Source organism: Sapajus apella, unplaced genomic scaffold (genome assembly GCF_009761245.1).
Source record: "Sapajus apella isolate SASKATOON/1434 unplaced genomic scaffold, GSC_monkey_1.0 scaffold42, whole genome shotgun sequence".
NCBI lineage: Eukaryota > Metazoa > Chordata > Mammalia > Primates > Cebidae > Sapajus > Sapajus apella.
Genome location: NW_022436982.1, coordinates 6,666,748 through 6,688,074, shown reverse-complemented (window position 1 = coordinate 6,688,074; position 21,327 = coordinate 6,666,748). Strand labels below are relative to the sequence as shown.

At 40.8% G+C, this 21,327-nt stretch overlaps 1 protein-coding gene and 1 long non-coding RNA gene across 3 annotated transcripts in view; both read right to left on the bottom strand.

Annotated features, from left to right (window-relative positions):
* Positions 1-21,327, bottom strand: part of MOB3B (MOB kinase activator 3B) — a 206,350-nt gene that overhangs the window by 108,702 nt on the left and 76,321 nt on the right. Inside the window, exons 1-2 of one of the 2 annotated variants that reach the window (XM_032300005.1) lie at positions 16,610-16,842; positions 15,559-16,174 (exon numbers count right to left, since the gene is read on the bottom strand). In XM_032300005.1, the coding sequence (XP_032155896.1) occupies positions 15,559-15,976 (418 nt within the window). In that variant the 5' untranslated portion in view covers positions 15,977-16,174; positions 16,610-16,842. Of the gene's footprint in view, positions 1-15,558; positions 16,175-16,609; positions 16,843-21,327 lie in introns of those variants that run through there. The other variant, XM_032300004.1, reaches the window with a different exon arrangement.
* LOC116566031 lies at positions 114-14,103 on the bottom strand. The gene is made up of 3 exons (XR_004275703.1): positions 14,092-14,103; positions 3,709-3,712; positions 114-539 (listed from the first exon to the last, which is right to left on the bottom strand). It is a non-coding gene; the product is annotated as an uncharacterized LOC116566031 (long non-coding RNA).

Below are 21,327 nucleotides of genomic sequence, written 5' to 3'. Positions count from 1 at the left end.
ACAACAATTATAAAATATTCTTGGGGATGGATAACATGGGGAGAAATGCCAGATGATGGGAGTATGGAGGCAGCAAACCACATTGCCATGTATGTACCTATGCAACAATCCTACATGATCTGCACATATATCCCAGAACCTAAATTACAATAAAAAATATATAAAAAATAAAATATTCGTTCAATTTAAAAATTTTCTTTGTGTACATCAAGTCCCACCAGTTACATGTCTAGCCTCAATTAGCTCATTAGGTTAGTGTGAACATAGTGCTAAGGAAATCAGAAGATTCATCTTTTTTCAGAGACCAATTAGCATCTGTCCTTCGGTGATTCCAAAAAGTGTGTGATAAGGAGATCACATAACTGTGAATACTGATGTGAAATGCCATCAGTATAGGTGGATAAATGTCATAAACAGCAGTCCTCAACTTTTATGGCACCAGGGATGTTTCCTGGAAGACAATTTTTCCATGGCAGGGTGGGGGTTGGTTTCAGGTTGAAACTGTTCCACCTCAGATCATCAGGTATTAGTTAGATTCTCTAGACTAATTCTCATTAGTCTAGATCCCTCGCATGTGCAGCTCACAATAGGGTCCATGCTCCTGTGAGAATCTAATGCCACCGCTGACCTGACAGGAGGTTGAGATCAAGCAGTAATGCTCGATCACCAGCCACTCACCTCCTGCTGTGCGATCTGGCTCATGACTTCCACCAACAAATATAATGTCTTTTCTACCTTAACCAAGCACTTATCATGTACTGTGGCCATAACTTTTGCAGTTTGAGAGGCAACAAGAAAAGAGGCATAAATTTCTTTTTACTTCACAATTTCACAGACAGAAGATTCATACCCTAGATGTGAGCCACCTTAGTATACAATTTTTTTCTTTCCTTAAGTCAAAAATGTTCACCTTTTCGCTTAAAGGAAGCACTTCATGGCCTCTCTTTGGCATATTTGAATTGCTGGCATCACTACTCTTGCACTTTGGAGCCATTATTAAGTAAAATAAGGGTTCTCTGAACACGAGCTCTGTGATACTGCAAAGGTTAACTGACATCCCAGCTAGCTACTAAGTGAGTAATAGCAGGTAGAGTTTATAGCGTGGGGATGCTGGACAAAGGGAAGATTCTTGTCCCAGGCGGGACAGAGCAAGATTTCACTATGGTACTCAGAACAGTGTGCAATTTAAAACTTATGAAACATTTATTTCTGCATTTTTCCATTTAATATTTTCAGACCACAGGTAACTGAAACAGAGAAAATCAGAACCATGGAAAAAAGGGGACTATTGTATCGTGAAATCCTTAATGCAATTTTCACTAGTCTTCTTTCAACTAACATAGTCCAGTGCCTACTAGGTACAAAAGACTCCTTCCCTACCCCAGCAGGGTTCTCAGAGTGCTGTATGGATCCCTAAGGACCCTTTCAAAGGTACACAAAATCCTCTCACTTCCAACCACATACTCCTGTCAGCCCTGACATGAACCAAAACAATAAACCACAATAGACTGAAATGCATAAGCAGATATGAGTCCAGTTGTCTTCTGTTAAACCAGATGTTAAAGAACTTTGCGAAAAGTAAAACAAGATTACTCTCTTTACTCAAAATTTTTTTTATTTTGGGAAATGTAGTTATTTTTCATAAAAAAGTTATTTGTTGGGCCGATTGTGGTGGCTTACACCTGTAATCCCAGCACTTTGAGAAGCCGAGGTGGGCAGGCGGATCATCTGAGGTCAGGAGTTCAACACCAGCCTGGCCAATATGGTGAAACCCCCATCTCTATTAAAAATACAAAACAATTAGCAGGGTGTGGTGGTGGACACCTAAAATCCCAGCTACTTGGGAGGCTGAGGCAGGAGAATCGCTTGAACCTGGGGCAGAGGTAGCAGTGAGCCAAGATCATGCCACCGCACTTCTGGGTGACAGAAGGAGATTTGGTTTCAAAAAAAAAAAAAAGTTATTTGTTAGCATGTAATGGGCTTATTACTTTCTCAATTAATTAATACATATTTTTAAGTTTTCCTAGTTTTAATTTCTAATACAGTTAACCGTTGATAGATATGACCCACATAAATAAAGGATCAGGATTTTCAATAATTTTTAAGAGTATGAAGGGGTTCTGAGACCAAAGAAAATTTGAGAAGCACTGTCGTACATCTGTCTTATTTAAATCTTACAGCATCCTGGTTCCTGTTTCCCACTTTGTCTTCATAGAACTTATCCCTGACATTATATCATATATTTATTTGTGTTTTACCTGTTTTCTCCATATGCCAGTCATTTGCCTACTTACTCTCAGATCCCTTCCCTACCTTTCCTCTGCAAAACGTGTTTCCCAGGTTCCTTTGCTGAAGACCGTGGAAGCTCTGGCAGGAGACTGGAGGAGGGAAGCAGAGAGCCAGGTATTTCTACCTCCCACCCCTTAGGCTTGCTTTCCTCGTCCAAGCCTAAGGTGGCAGTGGCCTCTAGCTCTTGTTATAACATTATACTATTGTTTTGCCAGCCCAGTTCGACTTTGGGCTCTCTCAACACCTTTGTGCTAGTTCTCCGTGTTAGTGCCTTTCGTTGTACCATCTGGCATGGGGCCTGTTTTCCTGCCTGAAATGTAAGCTCCATGAGGTCTGGGGTTTTGCCTGTTCATCTGCCACCATAACCACAATGCGTCAAGTAAATACTTTTTCTCAAATTAACAGCCCTGTGGGATAAGTGTTACTATCATTATTTTATATGTCTGAAAAATAAGGCTCAGGCAGAATTTGCTAGCCGCGCCCCCCAAGTGGGTCTCAACCTCTAGCTTGAATCACAATTATCTACACAGATTTAAAATACAGATTTCTGGGCTACCCCCAGAATTTTTGATTCACTAAATATAGGGTGAAGCCTATAATTGCATTTCTAATAAGTTCCCAAGGGATGCTGATGCTGCTGGTCTAGGGGCCACTTTGGGAACTACTGCCCTTCATGACACAACTAGAAAGCAGCAGGGCTAGTCCCTATGACTAATCTTCCCACTATGTCTTGAAGCATAGGGATATTTGACACCAAGCTCAACAGTCAGGAACATGCCACCAAATATGTATCACCTCTCTCAACAGCTCACAGATAGATCTGTAGTCCAGATCTCTATCCCATTATTCAACCTGTTCTCTATTATTTTTAGTCCATACCACACTGAAAGTAACAAGCTTTTAAGTTTGCAAACATACATAAACGATTTCTTCCTTTCTTTTACTGGTCTACCAGTGAACCTTCTCAAACTCTGAAAGGTATAATTCTTTTTTCCTGAGACAGTGTCTTGCTCTGTTGCCCAGGCTGGAGTGCAGTGGCGAGATCTTGGCTCACTGCAACCTCCGCCTCCCAGGTACGAGTGATTCTCCTGCCTCAGCTTCCTGAGTAGCTGGGATTATAGGCGTGCACTACCACACCTGGCTAACTTTTGTATTTTTAGTAAGGAGGGGGTTTCACCATTTTGGTCAGGCTGATCTCGAACTCCTGACCTTGTGATCTGCCTGCCTCGGCCTCCAAAAGTGCTGGGATTACAGGCATCAGAGAGGTATAATTCTTAAAAGTGGGGGAAAATATCCAACTGTATTTGCCATCTTCCCTTTATGATTTTACAGATTTTCACTTTTTCCCCTCTTACTGAAGGATTCAAGTTATTCCAACCAGGAACCCCTACTCTTCAATTTCTTAATCATCCTAGAGACCATACTCTGGACCATTTTCTATTCATACACCCACTTGAGTTGCTCCAAGAGCTGGGCACTCTGATTTCAAGACTCACCATCAGGGTTTTGATAAGAAGAAAACATTCTGGTTTGGTTTTAGTACACTTCCTGATCATGCTCAGATAGCTTTATTAGCCCTGGTAGTTGTTAGACTTCAGAAAACCAATGTACACATGCCTAGCCTTCTTGAGCTGCCAGTGATTATCCTTTCAGTACAGTGAAGAGCATGAATGGCATATGCGTGACACACATTCTTCACTCTTGCATCTATGCAGACATCGCTAATCAACCACAGCATGTTTTCTCTAAGCCCCATCTAAGAACAGTATATAGCACAATATTTCAAGAGCACAAGGCCATGGCAGATGTTCTGCACCTCCTGTGACATTGGCTCTAGTTTCCAGTAAATGGAAACCTCTGTCTTTGCTACCCTTGTCCTCCAGGAAAAAGAAAAAAAAAAAGAAAGAAACATAAAATATCCCACATCAACCTGCTTTGTTCCACCATTTTAGAGCTCATTTGTAAATAGAGCTTGGGTATTAGAAGGGAAGGTAGTAAATGTTTTTCAAGTTAATCATAAAGGTATCTTTACAAGTACATCTGCACTTTAAATAGGTACATATATGAAAAAGTGGGCCTAGGTTTTTCAACTTGAAAAGAAATTCTTTATCCCAATTTAATCTTTATCGTTTCCAGAAAACAGGGAATTATCGACACTACTTTCATCTTACTTGTTTTAAAGTTATGTTTTTAGAGAGAGGAAAGGTTATAATTTCATCAAATGCAGCTTAACAAAAAACTTTGTAGCTTTGTAGTTACGCAAGTCTGGATTCTAAACCTGGATGTTGGTGACTTTGAAGGTGACTTTGAAAGAAAAAATTGATCTCAGTTTCCTCATTTGAAAACAGGGATAATAATAATGATGGTTAACCAGGACAGCTGTGAGGATTAGAAAAAACATAATAAAAGACCTAGCATATCGCTTGGCCCAAAATAAGTAATAAGTGCTAGTTAATATAATTATTACTATATTTTAAGGTTTGGAATTACCACTTTATTTAAAAAATGGAATCTATCACTCTTAGTTGGTATTTAAGTTTTGAGTAATATTCTAATGGATGTAAAAACTTATTTTTTTCTGAGATTATTGGGAAATATGACATGATCAATAACTTCTCTCAATTTTTTCTTTAGCTGGAAAATAAATGTGCAAAGGTACTAAAGGCAAAATTCTCCTATGTAATCAAGCAGTAAAAGCTGTAATAAATCAGAGGTTTTTTCTTTTTATATCACTTTGAAAAGGGAAATTATGCTAAAATTTTTTCAGCATTTAATTCTCTACCAGGAACATACTAAGCACTTTATTTGTCTTATGTCACTTAATTCTGGTAACTTTACAAAGCAGGTATTAATATTTTTCCCACACCACCTTCTAGATTGGGAGACAGGCTCAGAGAAGTTCAGGATTTGCCAAGCTTGCATAGCCTTTAAGGAGAGGAGCAGATTTAAATCTGAATTGAAGATAAGCTCTGGGACTTTACACTATTTCTGGAAAACAGAAATAAAGCCAGCAGCCATCCCATGTGCCTTGACAGCTACTGCCCACAGGTAGTTAATAGAGACCCTGGTACCTCATTGACGCATTTGCTCACATTTCTTTTCAAAAACATGGGAAGACAAATGCCCTCAGCTGCAGGCTTTTTCTTTTCCACTTTGAGATGCCAAATATGAATGGCTTATCTGAGGGCCATAATAGGTAAGTCCCCAATATTTAAAAACTTCCTTTCTTCCTGGTGGCTGTGGCAGAATTCCCTGGCTGGGCCAAGCAATCAAGGAGATGCTAAAGAAAGTGATCCACAAGCAATTCTCATTGGTCCCCAGACACCGAGGCCCCACTGTGTCATCACATCAGGCATTAGGGTGCCATCGCTTCAGCTGCACCAGAAAGCAGAAGCCTGCCATTGTCGGCACATTGTCAAGGGATGTGACCCGGGTGTGGGCCACAAAATGAACACCTTACTCTTAGCTGGAGCTTCTCCCTTAATTCATTACTGCTCTCCAGTCCTGGTGAACTGGGCTAGATAATGTAGAAACACCAGAATCTTACTGCTGCTTTTAAAGAATGGTTATGGCCGGGCGCGGTGGCTCACGCCTGTAATCTCAGCACTTTGAGAAGCCAAGGTGGGCGGATCACCTGAGGTTGGGAGTTGGAGGCCAGCCTGATCAACATGGAGGACCCCCATCTCTAGTAAAAAAAAAATACAAAATTAGCCAGGTACAGTGGCAGATGCCTATAATCCCTGCTACTCAGGAAGCTGAGACAGGAGAATTGCTTGAACCCAGGGGGTGGGGGTTGTGGTGAGCTGAGGTCGCACCATTGCACTCCAGCCTGTACAACAAGAGCGAACATCATGAAAAAAATAAAAAAAGAATGGTTATTTCTTTTCCTGAGAAAGAACTAACAACTCTGGCCTGTGTCTCTGTGAAGATGAACATTTTAATCACCAAAGGCCTGAACTAAGGATCCATTAGACACATCACTAGGGATATATTCACATAATAAAATGACTCGTCGCCAAGTTTTCTTTAAATACTGAACTCTGCAGCAAACCACGACCGTGGCACGTGTATACCTAAGTAACAAAGCTGCATGATCTGCACATGTACCCCAGAACTTAATGTATAATAAATAAATTTAAAAAATATATATGAACTATGTGGCATCCATCAACTAATTTATACTTGCACTATCGTAATAGTTCACCATGTGTCTACTTTGTACAGAATGTTATGCTGGGTGCTGCATCCTGCAGCAAAAAGAAGATGGAACTGGCTTTGTTCAGGCCACATGTGCTATGCCTGTGAAATGCCTTCTAAAGTTCTATTAGGGACTCCTTCCTGCCTCTAGCTGTCAAGGTCAAGCAACGCCAGTCTCATCCCATGAATGTTTACCTTTCCTTCCATTTGTTCCACAAGATATAGCAAAAGATGAAGGGAACATGGATAATCAACTCCACAGCCAAATGCTTGAGATAATTATGGACTTTTCATCCTTAGTTCCTTCCTTTCTAACCTGGATTTACCTGATGAGTCTATTGTATCACACTGAGGCTGTGATACTGAGGGAACTAACGTTTAAAGCATACTGCTCTATGTCCTAGCATTGTGGGAGGGGCTTACATGTAGCATGCCATTTTATACCCTTAAAAATCCCATGAAGCAGGTACCTTTATATGTTTTACAGATGAGAAGACAGGCTCAGAGAGACTAAAAATATGCTAATAAAAGTCATGATCAGGATTCAAATTCAGGTCTAACAGAGACTAATACTTCTGTTCCTTGTAACTACTCCATCCCCTTTCCAAACTAGCTGGTCTTCCCAGGGCACCCCATTTATTAAGGGGAAAATACCATTATGTGAATGAAAGTATGGATAGAATTAGTTCATTAGAATAAAAAAGCATGAATTTTTTTCTTTAAGATATAACACCCAAAAGGTCCTGTCTGCAGAGATCTTTGCAGATTACACACGTCCTTATGCCTACAAAGATTTGTTGAAGAAAAAGCTTGTGAATCACTCTCCACACATAGGGGTGTAAGGCAGGCTAACAATTTGGTCTTCTGGCAAAATGACATCATGTAAATATCTGTATACTCTCTATGTAAAGGTGAGGCAGAGCACTGGTAGGGAGGGCAGAAAGAAGCCCTGTGGTGTCATGGCCCTGCTGATACACCCTTTAAAGCTTGGCACTTAGATCGCCTGCCTCTCCAAGCTCTACTGACCTCCACAATACAGGCTTCGTTGACTAAGGAAGGATGCCATGGCTACAAATGACCAATGACCAGTGGAATAAAAGCAGCAGATGCCTCATCCCCACTCTATTTTGGCCTTTGTTTTTAATCTCTGGCTTGCACTGAATATCACATATCCCATTTCCCTTCCAGCTGGTGCTGAGATGTAACAACTTGTCACCTGAGATATAGCCCATTAAAATTACATAGCACAGGTAATGGAGAATCCAGTGCAGGTCAGGACAGCTGGTAATCAGCCATAACTTACAGAGCAGTCTTCAGACCTTCTAAGCGCCTCCTACCTTTACTCCCCTTCCTCTCTGCTTCACCTTTACCTCTGTAAAGGTAGCCCTTTACACAGGTATCTCTTGGGATTTGTTGAGCAGGGATGGTTATTTGAAACTGTTCTCATTAATTCAGCCACCAAGTCCTTGCAGTATTGGGTTCACAAGGTTGTGGTGGGGGAACTGTGACCATCAGAATAGCCCGTCAATTCTCCAGCAGCCAGTGGGGATGCAGGGAGTAGATTCAGCTGTTTCTGCATGTTTTCCATCAATAGACAACTGAATAAACTTGGGTAGCATCAGAATCTAGAGAAGGCAAGTTCTCAAAAGAAACAAAATCTTAGAGTTCCTACAAGTAAGAGCCCAGTAGACTTTGCATCAGGTGAGGGACCTGGCTGTTTTCAAGTCCCTCCCTGTGATGGTTTTGTCTCAGGGCATCCCTGAGAGAGGATTTAACAGGTACTGCAACAGACATGGCAAGCCAATAGTGATGTTGACAGACATGAAATGATGGAGTCATTGAGAGCATAGGCTTTGGAGCTGGGATACCTTGGGTCTGAATCTCAGTTCTGCCTGTGTGACCTGGGGCAAGTTACTTAATCCTTTTGAGTCTTAGTTTTCTCATCTGTGAAATGGAAGTTATACTACCTGCCTTACAGGGTTATTTTACAGATTAAATGACATAATGCAGGTGTATTTGTCTGTTTTCATGATGCTGATACAGACATCCCTGAGACTGGGTAATTTATAAAGAAAAAGAGTTCTAATGGACTCACAGTTCCATGTGACTGGGGAGGCCTCACAATCATGACGGAAGGCAAAAGGCACGTTTTACATGGCAACAGACAAGAGAGAATGAGAACCAAGTGAAAGGGGTTTCCCCTTATAAAACCATCAGATCTTGTGAGACTTACTCACTACCATGAGTATAGTATGGGGAAAACTGCCCCCATGTTTCAATTACCTCTCACTGGGTTCCTCCCACAACATGTGGGAATTATACAATTCAAAATGAGATTTAAATTGGGATACAGCCAAACCACATCAGCAGGTAAAGTGTTTAAGGTAGCATGCGTTCAGAAAATGGCAGCTTTATTCATATGCCTTCCAAACTGGTAAATTCTTAGGGAGCCAAACAGTTTACTAGATCTCACAGGCAAATCATGTTTCTGGTCTTAAGAAAACTTGCCAATGCATTAGGCTATTATGGGGACTCCATTTATTGGAGTGAGTAGTCTGGGAACACTTTTCCCATCCTCTTGAAGGATCAAATCCAGGTAAACTTACCCAACATTATTTTAATGAATAGTTCATCCCAGATGTGACTAATAGGCTATCTCCCCAATTCTTTTGCTAACTCGTTCCTACCCTCTGCTGAGGTTAGCTGGTTTGACACTGGACATGAGCAGGTTTAGTATTCAGTCTTCCGGAAATCAAGTGAGATGACACTTCCTAGTAGATGTCTCTCCAGAGTTAGATGCTCATCTGTGAAGTCAGGGGCCTAAGAAAATAGTGGAATTTTCCAAAGGCTTTGAGAGATGTCTACCTGAAATATTTATAATCCTTATCACAGAGTGATTCAGCAATGAAGATTCATGATTTTTTAAAATCTTGTTGAGAATTTTAAAGCATACTTTATTTTCCTGAGGATATAGTTCAAAAACTAACAGTCTCCATGAGTTTTGGTTGGTACTTAAAAAGAAATGTATACTGATAGAGAGAGAAAACCAGCATTCATTTTTCAGCAACTCTTATGTCTCTGGCTCTGGGTTGGGTGTTTTTATTCATACTGCCTCATTTAATCCTTAAAACAGTCCTGTGGGGTTAGAATTATAACCCTTAGTTTACAAACAAATAGAAACGAGATAAAATCACACAGCCAATTGTAAGTGACAGAACTAACTGATTAAACCCAAGTCTATCTACAAGTCTAGTACTAGTTCTATCATACTGTAAATATATTTTGTTTTGCCCGTTCTGTCTTGCCAGCATTTAAAGACGTCTATAAAAAATAAAAGACATGTGAGAGATATACAACAGAAAATAAAATCTTGGCTAGGAGTAGTAGCTCACATCTGTAATCTCAGTACTTTGGGAGACCAAGGCAGGCAGATCATCTGAGGTCAGGAGTTCAAGATCAGCCTGGCCAATATGGCAAAACCCTGTCTCTACTAAAAAAATATAAAAATCAGCCGGGAGTGGTGGCAGGTGCCTGTAACCCCAGCCACTCAGGAGGCTGAGGCAGGAGAATCACTTGAACCCGGGAGGTAAAGGTTGCAATAAGCCAAGATTGTGCCATTGTACTGCAGCATGGGTGACAGAGCGAGACTCCATCTCAAAAAAAAAAAAAGAAAAGAAAAAAGAAAAAAAGAGAAAAACTTAAAATATAAAGGCTAATCATAAGCTCAACTCCCCAACATCCCATGTCTGAGAAGACTATCCCTATGTTTGATATGTTTTTATATTCTCACGTGCCTTACCACAACATGTGAGGGAGGATGAGATTCAGCTGTAGTCTCATGGGAAAAGTTGCCAAGGGATGCAACTAGTTCCACAGGCACTTGACCACTGAACAGACTACTCATTTTAGAAACATGTAGAGTCAGTTTAGAGCAACTAGACATTCTGGACAGTATGTAAACTGCTCAAGAACAGGGGCTCTGCCTGCTTTGCTCTCTCTCTTGGTACCTAAAATAGGTGCTCAGCAAACACTCACTGAAAGAATAAATTAATGATAAATGGCATTACCAGGGAGTTATGGGCCAGTAGAGGGTTTTCATGAGGCTAAGTCGCCTGCTGCCTGGTCTTAGAATGGAACACAGGAATATTTACAGTACCTGGACACTCTCCTCAGGCATTTCAGAGATGATTGAAAAATAGTAATAATTGGCCAGGCACGGTAGCTAATGCCTGCAATCCCAGCACTTTGGGAGGCTGAGGCAGGTGGATCATGAGGTCAAGAGATCAAGACCATCCTGGCCAAGGTGGTAAAACTCCATCTCTACTAAAAATACAAAAATTAGCTGGGTGTGGAGGCATGTGCCTGTAGTCTCAGGTACTCTGGAGGCTGAGGCTGAAACCGGGACGCAGAGGTTGCATTGAGCTGAGATTGTGCCACTGCACTCCAGCCTGGCAAGAGGGCGAGACTTCATCTCAAAAAAAAAGAAAAAAGAAAAAGAAAAAGTAATAATCAAAACAAGAATCGTTTATCTAAAAGTTCTAGCTAAAAAATAAATAAACAAACCAGGTTTTATGAAATTTTCTCCATCCTAAACCACCTCCTAAAACCATTCATTGAAAAGCCTTTACCAGGTGAAAGGAAATCTGTGAAATAATAATGCATGCTATGAATGGTAGCATAGGGAAAGGCATGGATTTCTGGCCAGATACTCATGAGCTCAAACCCTGACTCCTAAATATGTATTAGCTGTACAACCTAGGGAAAGCCCTTCAGCTTGTTTAAATGTCAGCATCTTCACTGGCAAAATGGGATATTCACTTCATTATTACTTTATTGGTTTGTAAGAATTAAGAAACATTAACAGTAGCAGGCACAGAGCCTGGTATTTAGCAGGCTCAATAGATGCGAATTCCCTCCCCCACTTCCCTCCCTCGCTTTCCTTGTTCTCTCCTGCCCTGACACCCACTTATTCTAAAACCCCAGAGGTAAGTGAGATCATTTAATTGTTTCATACATGTTCTTATTCCTTCTTTTCAAAGACTTTTTAAAAACACATGAGTTGGAGGACCTCTAAGTTTGCTACTAGCTTTTTTCTATCAGGTCTAAAATTTTAAATCCTATCATATAACAGAAAAACAAGGAAGCTGGGGGCTGGACCATCAAAATTACTGTAATTAGTCAGGCAATAGAATTTTTTTTAAGTCATGGCTTTTTTTATTTTACTGTCTTGTGATCTCTAAAAATGGGTAAAGAAATATAATTGAAAAGGAGGTGGCCCTTGCTTCAGAAGTTCCTGCTGTTTTAAGGGCTTTCACAGGGACATCTGTTGCGTTTTTAACAAAAGAAGCCAGAGGGTTTCAAGAGAGAGTGGGGAAACTGTGGTTTACAAGGTATCCACATCTGTTTGGTATTCTGCCATCTGAGAAAGTTCGACTTCTGAAACAGCACGGGTCGCATAGTTAAGCTTGAATCTAGGAACAGATGAAAGCTTTCTTTCCTCAGTGTTTCAATGGTAGAGATCAACAGCTGTTTATATCCTTTAATATCTAACTAAGGATGAAGCCTTCACATCTGTCAGTATTTTCCGGTTCTATTTCCTTGGATCACAGTGGGGAAGAGGTGGAGTTTGAACCCCTCCCAATTCCCAGGCAGAAACACAAAAATTCACCCAGGATTCAAAGCTGTAATTCTAAGCAGAACTCTCCATTTCTCATCCACCCAGGGTCCTGTTTGCTTAGAATTCTTCTTTTGCTTTCCTCTGACAGACATCTTGAGTATTTCCATGATAATGACTCATGACAGCATAAAGATCAAAAAGAAGAAAAATAGGCTGGAATCGGGGAGGAAATAGAGGAGGAAATGGTGTAACAGCGAAAGTGGCTCCTAATAATAAGTTATTCCAGAAGACCACAACAACAGCTTCTGAGGACAAATCACAGAGGTGAGCAGGAGGTTGAAGACCCTCACAGTGAAGGTAGATGGTGATGGTTTTTACTGGCCCTAACATTTCACCTTGGAAAAGTTAAACAGAGAAAATGGAACCCTGTGGAAGGAAGGTGCAGGCAATATTGAGGAAAGAAGACAAAAGGATTCAGAAACATTTCTTTAACTTTTCTCTGATCACCAGAACAATGCATGTGTTGGGCCTTCATAAAGATTATTTTTCCTTCCATCCATCCATCCATCCATCCATCCATCCAACAACTTAAAAGGTACCAGGATTAGACTTGGTGGAGATAGTCAGATGAAATAGATATAATGCAAAATTTTAAAAGCTAGCATTTGAATTGATGAAAGCCTTCACAGAGGACATGGTATCTGAGCTGAACCTCAAAGGATACATGAGAATTCACTAGACAGAGAACTGAGTGATTACAGAAGGAGAGAACAACATGAATAAAACCAGAGTGGTAAGAAACAGACCATTTCTGGGAGAACGAAAAGTTCTGAGCAGTTACAATAAATAGAGGATACTTATAAAAAGTATAGGTTCATAAAAACTCAAATAACTCAATTGTAAGAAAACAAGTAACTCAACTTAAAAGTGGGCAAAGGATATGAGATATTTCTCAAAAGAAGACATACAAATAGCTAACAGGTATATGAATGAATAAAGACAGTGTGATATATATACACAATGTAATACTATTCAGTTTTAAAAAATAAGGAAATCCTGTCATTTGTGACATGAATGAACCTGGAAGACATATGTTAAGTGAAATAAGCCTGGCACAGAAAGACAAATACTACATAGTTTCTCTCATATGTGTAATCTAAAAAAGTTGATCTCATGTAAGCAGAGAGTTAGAATGGTGATTACCAGAGGCTGGTGGTATAGAGAGGGCATTGGGGAGATGTTGGTCAGAAAACACAAAGCTTCAGTTAGATAGAAAGCATAAATTCAAGAGATAAATTATACAATGTAGTGATTACAGTTTTCGTTTCTAAAAAGTGCAGTCTTTTAGGTGTCACCTAACAGATTCTGATTTAGTTGTTAATGATGAAGAGAGGATCAAAGAATTTGCATTTTGATCAGAAGGCCCAAATAATTCTGATATAAACAAGTTTGACAACTCTAATATATACAGCTTAATATTTTCCAAAAGATGCTAATGGTCTCTCATTAATTTAAAAAAAAAAAAGGTACCAGTGTCAAATTAGGAACCACAACATACTATCTTTTCTTGGAAATTCATAATGTTCATTGGCATATTAAAAGTCCTGTGGTAAAGAAATCAATGTCACTCAGCATTTCCCAAACTTATTTTTCCCTGGGGGTTGAAATCATTAAGATCTCTCAGAATATAAGTATGCCATGGAGGATAAATTGGGTAGAGCTGAAACAGAGGATTCTGACCAGGTGAGCATGTTCCCTAAGCATACTAAATGACTAAGAAAATGTCTAGAAAAATAAAGCAAAGTCAGTTACTCTGGGGGATATAGAGGTATCTATGAATTTCTTCCAAGCAAAGCCTGTTTTCCTATAATGCTGTTTTCCAGCCAAACAGCCAGAAGCTTCCTTCCTCTCAAGTAACAACTCGCCATGGCTTTGTACTGTGACTTCTGGTCAGCAACTCTAGTGGCAGCCACAATTGCAGAGTGAACAGGAGTGCGCAGAGTTCAAAGCACACAGGTGCAGACACAAGGGGAGGGACAAAGAAGAGGTATCCTTGCCTAACTTTATTTATCTTTATTGCTGTTACATGTTCAGCACAGAGCACTGGCAGTTGTTCGTAAGGCTTCTGGGAAACAAAAAAATCCTTCCAGCTCCAAAAGTAACCCATGACAGTCAATGAAAAGTACAGAAGACATGAACCTAAGAAATTTCCACCATTCCGAGGTGCTTAATATTATGCCCGGGCGAGTTTTTGAAACTTGCCTTATTCCTCCTATGCTATGGACTGGGGGACTGGCGCTACCACACAACCTACCTCCTCCTGTTAAGAACGGGCAGGGGAGAGAGAAGCATGAGGGAACTGGACAAGCCAAAGCAACACCAGGATCCTGACAAATTGGTTTGCGTGCTGAATATTTCAAGATATACATACTGCACCAATCAATTTATATACTTTTTTTCTGGTATAAACTTAATTGCTTCCATATACCCCTTTCTCAACTTTCCAAATGCTATGTGGGGACACATCCTACCCCAATCTAGAGATGATTTCAATAGTGTGTTTCAAATACGTTTTTTGTACTACAACCATCTCAGGGCTTTAAAATAATACTCTCCAATAGCACGAGTATTTATTCAATCATTCCATAAATATTTCCTGAGTGTCTACAAGGTTCCAGGGCATTATGCTAGGCACTGGAGCTACAACAGTGGAAATAGGAGACTGTGGGTCCCTATTGAGCATACGGCATAAAACACTGAATTCTAAATTCAGTCTGAAAGTGCATGGGAAATCTAATGACCAGCTTCATAAAGAAATATATGAGGCAGAAAAGACTGACTAGTCCTTCCTTTTGAAGAGTTTTGCACAAAGCAAATAAAATAATTTGCATGTCAGGTGTCCCAGTGTATCCAGCAGCTACGCAAGGGTTAAAGTTAACAGCACAGCCTGAAATGAACAAACTATGATTAAAGAGGGAGGCTTTAGGATCTCTTTTTCCCTAGAATTTGAACCTCCAGTTTGTTTGATCCCCAAACAAATCTATGAATTCTAACACTGGGATTTCTTAATCCTGAGATATAAATACCAGAAACTGCATCAGAGTCCATGTAACTTTAGTCAATTAACCAATAAATAATAATCTTATCAAGATAACTGAGTGAGCCTGACATCTAGTTCTAAGAAGCTGACACAATCACATCTAACATTTCACAAAGCCAGTGTTCCCCGGCATGTGGTATATGTACTACTGGGAGTCCACAAAATAAATGTAAGTGGTCCATAAATTATCTTTTTTCCTTTCAGTGAGGTTCTTATATATGAAGAAAGAAACTACAGGTACATGAGTGATGGAATTAATGCATGGGTGCTACCCAGCATTCAAAGGCGGTCTGCAAATTTTCCTAGTGCGGGTTGCGTGAGTGACAAAAAAACTGAGAACTGGTCATGAACTTACCCACGCATGTTGGAAATATCTCCTCGTTGTTGATCTGAACCTCAATCCAATCCATAAGCAGGTTCATGTACTGGGGAGCTGGCAGCGCTGTTGGCTTCTTATATTTGAGGTCATCCTGCCACCGATACTCATATTTGGGGCCTCCTGACATCACAGGGCAGGTCCGCTCGGTGCAGAACTCACAGATGGTGCCATAGATGAGGTTGATCCGATTGAAGAAGTCCACCACGTGTACCGCCACCCAGTCATTCTGGTCCTCCCCACTGGGCAGCTGCACAGCTGCCTTCAGGTCCACACCCGAGTTGAGGGATGCCTGAGCCCGTTTATGCAGCTCAAACCTCTGTGTGCCAGGTTCAAATTTCCTCTTGGGCCGGAAGGTCTTGTCCTTGTTGAATACCTGCTTCAGGGCTATGGACATGGTCTTCTCTTTCACTTCCTTTCTTTTGCAAGAAGCAAAAAGGCACCTGGAACTTTTCAGGGAGGGATCGCAGCCCAACAGGGTTTTCCACTGCCAGCACTCAGGCCCCAGTCTTACAGCCTGTAGCTTTTAAGCTCTTTTAAACAGCCCCTTCCATCTTCCTCTTGAATGATTTCCAAGGAAACCTCATGTTCTTTCCTAAAGGTAGAAGACAAAAGGGAACACATGAGTGCCCAGTTTGACTTTAAAGAATGACAGTCTTCAACCTGATTTCCACCTTGTGTTCTTGGCTGTGCCCACTCTCCATCCAGGTATGTGGACATAAGGGTTAAGCCACTGCCGTGACTCTGTACTGTTGATGCAAACCATGCAAATAATTAAGGAAGAAAAGGCCTCACAGTTGTTTTGTTCATGGCCATTGTCAAATCTCTACTGGCCCTTCTCTGTGTGATCATAGGCTTTGTGGATCTTTCGAAAGTGTTAAGGATGAACATGTTAATCAATGGCCTGTTCCTACCCTATATGTGCCACTTTTTAGGGCCCCGCCCCCCAACAGCCCCTATTAAGTAGGCATGGGGACACTTCTCCCATCCTCCTAGATACAGATGATGGAAGAAGGGGTGGCTATAACACCAAGCTGGCTAATAAGAATGCCTCTCCTGGGAATTTGGTATCAGGACTCAGACTTGGTTGGGCATTACTTGTGAGAGGTGATGAAAACTGGGTCTGGCTGAATCTTGTTTGGACTGTGTGTAGTGCAGTTGAGAAAGCTGGTCTGCAGAGCCACGGAGGAGGCGGAGACAAAGGAGGAGGTGGCAAAAGTGGCTGCCAATACACAGAAACAGAGACAAGAGCCCAAGTGGCCACAAGGAGAGAAACATAAGGGACAAAGAAAGACAGTGAGAAGAACTAATCCTTACAATCTTCTAGAAACTGGTTCCAATTCCTTTTGAAGCCTAGCCATGCTTCATGTCTTTTGGGATCCATTCACTTTTCCTGAATTAGTCAAAGCCCTTATTTTATTTCAGCTAATTTGAGATGTTTCTGTTTCTTGCCAAACATTCCTAACTACGACAGTATCTGTCACCCTTTCAATGTGCCATCCTTTATACCCTTCATCGTATACCTTAGACAGCACTTTGAGATAGAACTGTCCAATAAAATTTCTGTTTCTGTGATAATGCAAATGCACTATATCTCTGGTGTCCAATATGGTACTCACTAGCCACATGTGGCTACTGAGCGCTTGAAATGTGGCTAGTGTGACTGAGGAACAGAATTTTACATTTTATTTAATTTTAATGAATTTAAGCTTAAATAGTCACTCACGGCTACCATACTGAACGGCACAGCTCTGAAGACTTCAACGCTCTCTTCTCTACTAACTTGTAGAAACCCTCACAAAAATCTGGTGAGGTTTATAGATTTAAAATAGGTCTAATAGATTTATAGTGGGTATCATTCGTCCTGGGTCTGCAACAGATAAAATTACTTGCCTAACAAGATCCCATAGCTAGCTGGGGGGCGCACTTAGATTGAAATCCAGTTTGTTGACTCCCAGCAAATGCTTTCTCTACATGGCCATATATTCCAAAAAGTAATAGCCTTTGACTTGTCTTTCCTACTGGTTCATGAAGCTCATTTTACACAGAGCTTCTATCCACATATTCCCCAAAGACTGCTGTATAGACTGGTTGGAGGTGAAGACTATGTTCTGTGGCCTTAAAAGAGAGAGAAGATAACTGATCCACCCACAGGTCAAGCCCTAACAAAATGAGCCAACGGCTGTGACCAGATTCAGAAGAGCCCATTGTGGAATCTGTTAAAATGGACTTGGAGCACAATGCCACTAACTGCTTTTTCCCTGCCTAAGGGGTTCTGCCATTCCACACTCAAACAGGGCGTGATACTTCCAACCTTAAGTTATTGAGGCAAAAAAATAAACCTAGGACATCCTGATTCTCCCTTATGAACTCTGCTCATGGCTCAGAATTGCTAATCGGGCAGCTGAATGCCCCCCCATCCCCAATCCCAAGGCCTCTGGCTCTCTGCCTGCTCACTTCCTCCCTCTTAACCCCACCCTCTTCCTAATACGCTTTCACTGAAATGCCATATCCGCAAGGTGGTATTTTTTTCCTATTCACAGGACATTGACGACTGACCACACCCCCCACCCCCCACCAAAGAGATCCATGTGGAAAAGCAGATCACATGAAACTCTCTGCCTGAGACTGTCTGTGAAATCACACTCCTGGGTACCTTGGAATATTACCTATAAGGATATCAACACATAAATTCTGCAAAGTCTAGGGAAAAAATGGAGTGATCTATTTTCCTAAAGAATACCTTCCTAAAGGCTTAGCTTGCCTGAAAACAGGCTTAAGACACCTGAGGGTTTTAGAAGGGAATTTCCAAAATAAAACTATGAAAGAGAGGTTGGAAAGACAGAGAAAGGATGGTGAGGACTTGTTTTTTTAAAAATAGATGATAGTCTCAAATGGTCAATTGCTGACAGTAAAACAGTAACTACCCAGCAGTTGCCCCCTCATGTCTTGAACAAATAAGACTTGCTCTTCTGTTATTCTGCAAATGAGGGTACCATCAATGCCCACAGTCCTCAGAGCAGCTTTCTTTCTTGACCACACATTCCCTTGGTGCCACTAATTCTTCTGTTTTCCTTCAGCCAGCAGTGTCTGCTTGCATGGACACTATTGTGGAAACCTTCCTGTATACCTGTGCCAGGCTCTTGTGAATGCCATCAACAAGCCCCTCTGACACCTCTGATGGAAGCATGTGAATAACACTGAATAATCACAGCAAATCCTCCTCATCACAAAGCCTTGCAGAGACTGGCATTTGCAAATGTTTAAATAAATATCAAAACACTGTTGAAAATTTGAGAATTTTGCTTCCAGAGATACTTGTGTAACAAATTTGAAGATATGTGGTTGTTTTTTTTTTGAGACAGGAAGATCGCTTGAACCTGGGAGGTCAAAGCTGAGTCTATGCTGGAGTGCAGTGGTGAGATCACAGCTCACTGTAGCCTTGGCCTCCCAGGTTCAAGCCATCTTCCTGTCTCAGCCTCCTGAGTAGGTGAGACCGTAGGCACAAGCCACAATGCCTGGCTTTTATCTTGTATTTTGTAGAGACAGTGTCTCACTTTCTTGCCTAGGCTGGTCTTGAACTCCCAGCCTCAAGCAATCCTCCCGCTTGGGCCTGATATCAGTCTCTTGAACTGGAAGGACACTGATTCAAATTCAAAACTTCAAATAGCTTTAAAGTCACTCTCCGCACCCCCCACCTCCAACTGAACAGGCTTAACTGAGAGAGAAGGCATCTTTGGAGAATTCTTTCTCATCCAAGCCCCTTATGCTCTCATCCAAGCATATTGACCACCATTTATGAAATCCTACCATGCACTAGATCCTTTAACATTTCTAATCCTTACCACACTTTATATGATGGAAGTTTTTATGACCATTTTATATATTTTAAAAATTGAGGTTCAACTACCTAAAATAATTTACCACAAATCACAAAATTGGTAGACGATAAGGCTAAATGTTAAACCCTTATCCCTTCGGCATTGAAATATATAATGATTTTTTTCTGACTAAAGCAATTTTAAAGTTTCATGAATATTTTTATGTTTTCAAAGCTCTGGCACATGTATATTTCAAAGCTCCGCACAACAAGACTAGAAAGGAAACTAGAACAGGTGGTATTATCTCCATTTCACAGACAAGGAAACAAAAACTCAGATCTCCTAGTGCTTGATCCAAATTTGTAAATCATTCCAACATGGTCAGACATAAGGATATCTCTTGGGTGAAACCTGTGAGTCTAAAATAAAGCTCTATTAAGAAGAAATAGGTTGATCAGGTAGGCCCCTCATGTTTAAAGACAATGGCAATCCAGGACGGATAGTAACAGATGTATCATGCCGCTGAATGACTGAACAAAGAGGCACCCACCTGTGTCTTTTCCTGAGTGTCAGAGCCCTATTGGCGCAGGTACCTGAGAGTTTTGAAATTAAAAAGGGAACAGTAAATGTACCTGGACTTACTTTCCCAGCCCAGAGCCCCCTTGGGACCCCTGCCCATAATTTACGCTGTGGGCTAATCAAATGGTTAGAGCAGTGCTTATCCAATGTGAACTCGGGGATCTTGTTAAAATGTAGGTTCTGATTCAACTGGTCTAACAGTCTCCCAGGCGATGCTGAATCTACTGGTTCATGGCTGACACTCAAAGTATCAAGGCCTGATCTAACTAAGAGAGCTTGTTAGAAATGCAGACTCTCAAGCTTCACCCCAAACCTGGTAGATTTAAGTGTGCGTTTTAACAAAGTCTCAAAAGAATATGATCTGAGAAGTGCTGGGTTGGAGGGCTGCCTGTCTGGCTGAGTAAAGAAATGAATAAACAAACTTCCATTTATTGTTTTGTCCACAGATTGTTTCATAAACAGTCTTGAGTTGAGTGTGGACGTGTTTGAGAAAAAAATAAGGAGAAATACTGTTTTGAATACAATTGCCTTGACAGATGGTGACAATTAGGTGATCTGGACTGACTTGTATAGCCCAGCACCTAGCACCTAGGAGGTCCCCAGTGAATACCTTTTCATAAATGCTGGGTGGAGGGCAGCTGTTGCTATTGCAGCCTCATGCAGAAAGGCTTCTTTGGCTGAATAAACTGTAGCACTAGCAACAAGACAGTGGTTATTCTCTGTCCTTGTTCAGTCTCCAGAATGAAATGAACAAATAATAAATTTTGCCTTCTAGGTAGAAACTAAAAGCAAATTCTATGTTATGAATTGCACCCACGACAATGCTGGTTCTTATAAATATTTGAAGCCAATGGCTCATTTGATCAACACACATTTACTAAAAGATTTTCATGTGTCAGACACAGGGCTAGGTACTAAGGACACAGAGTTCATAAAAATGTGGGACTTGTCTATGAAGAATTCACAATTTGGTATGTAGTTCTGAGGTTAGTTATTGACTTTGGCTTTTAATGCTACAAAGTTCCAACATGCATACTAATGTGATTCCTTCAGAGTATTACTCAGTTCAGGGATGAAAAAGGACAATAAAGGGCGAGGTCTTCGGATAGAGAAAAACGGAAATTCAAATAAATAGCACAAAACTGACAGAAGTTCCATGTGCTCTCCATATTTTCTGCCTAATAGATCAATTATAGCAATAAAACATGTGCACTATAAAAATATGCAGAGAGAATTCAGCTGGGCAGCAAGGGAATGTTGACAAGGTAGCTAAGCAACGCTGGCGAGGGAAGTCCTTATTTTTCTTCTCCTATTGATGTCTTTTGCCTCATTAGTCGAGAAATCAAAG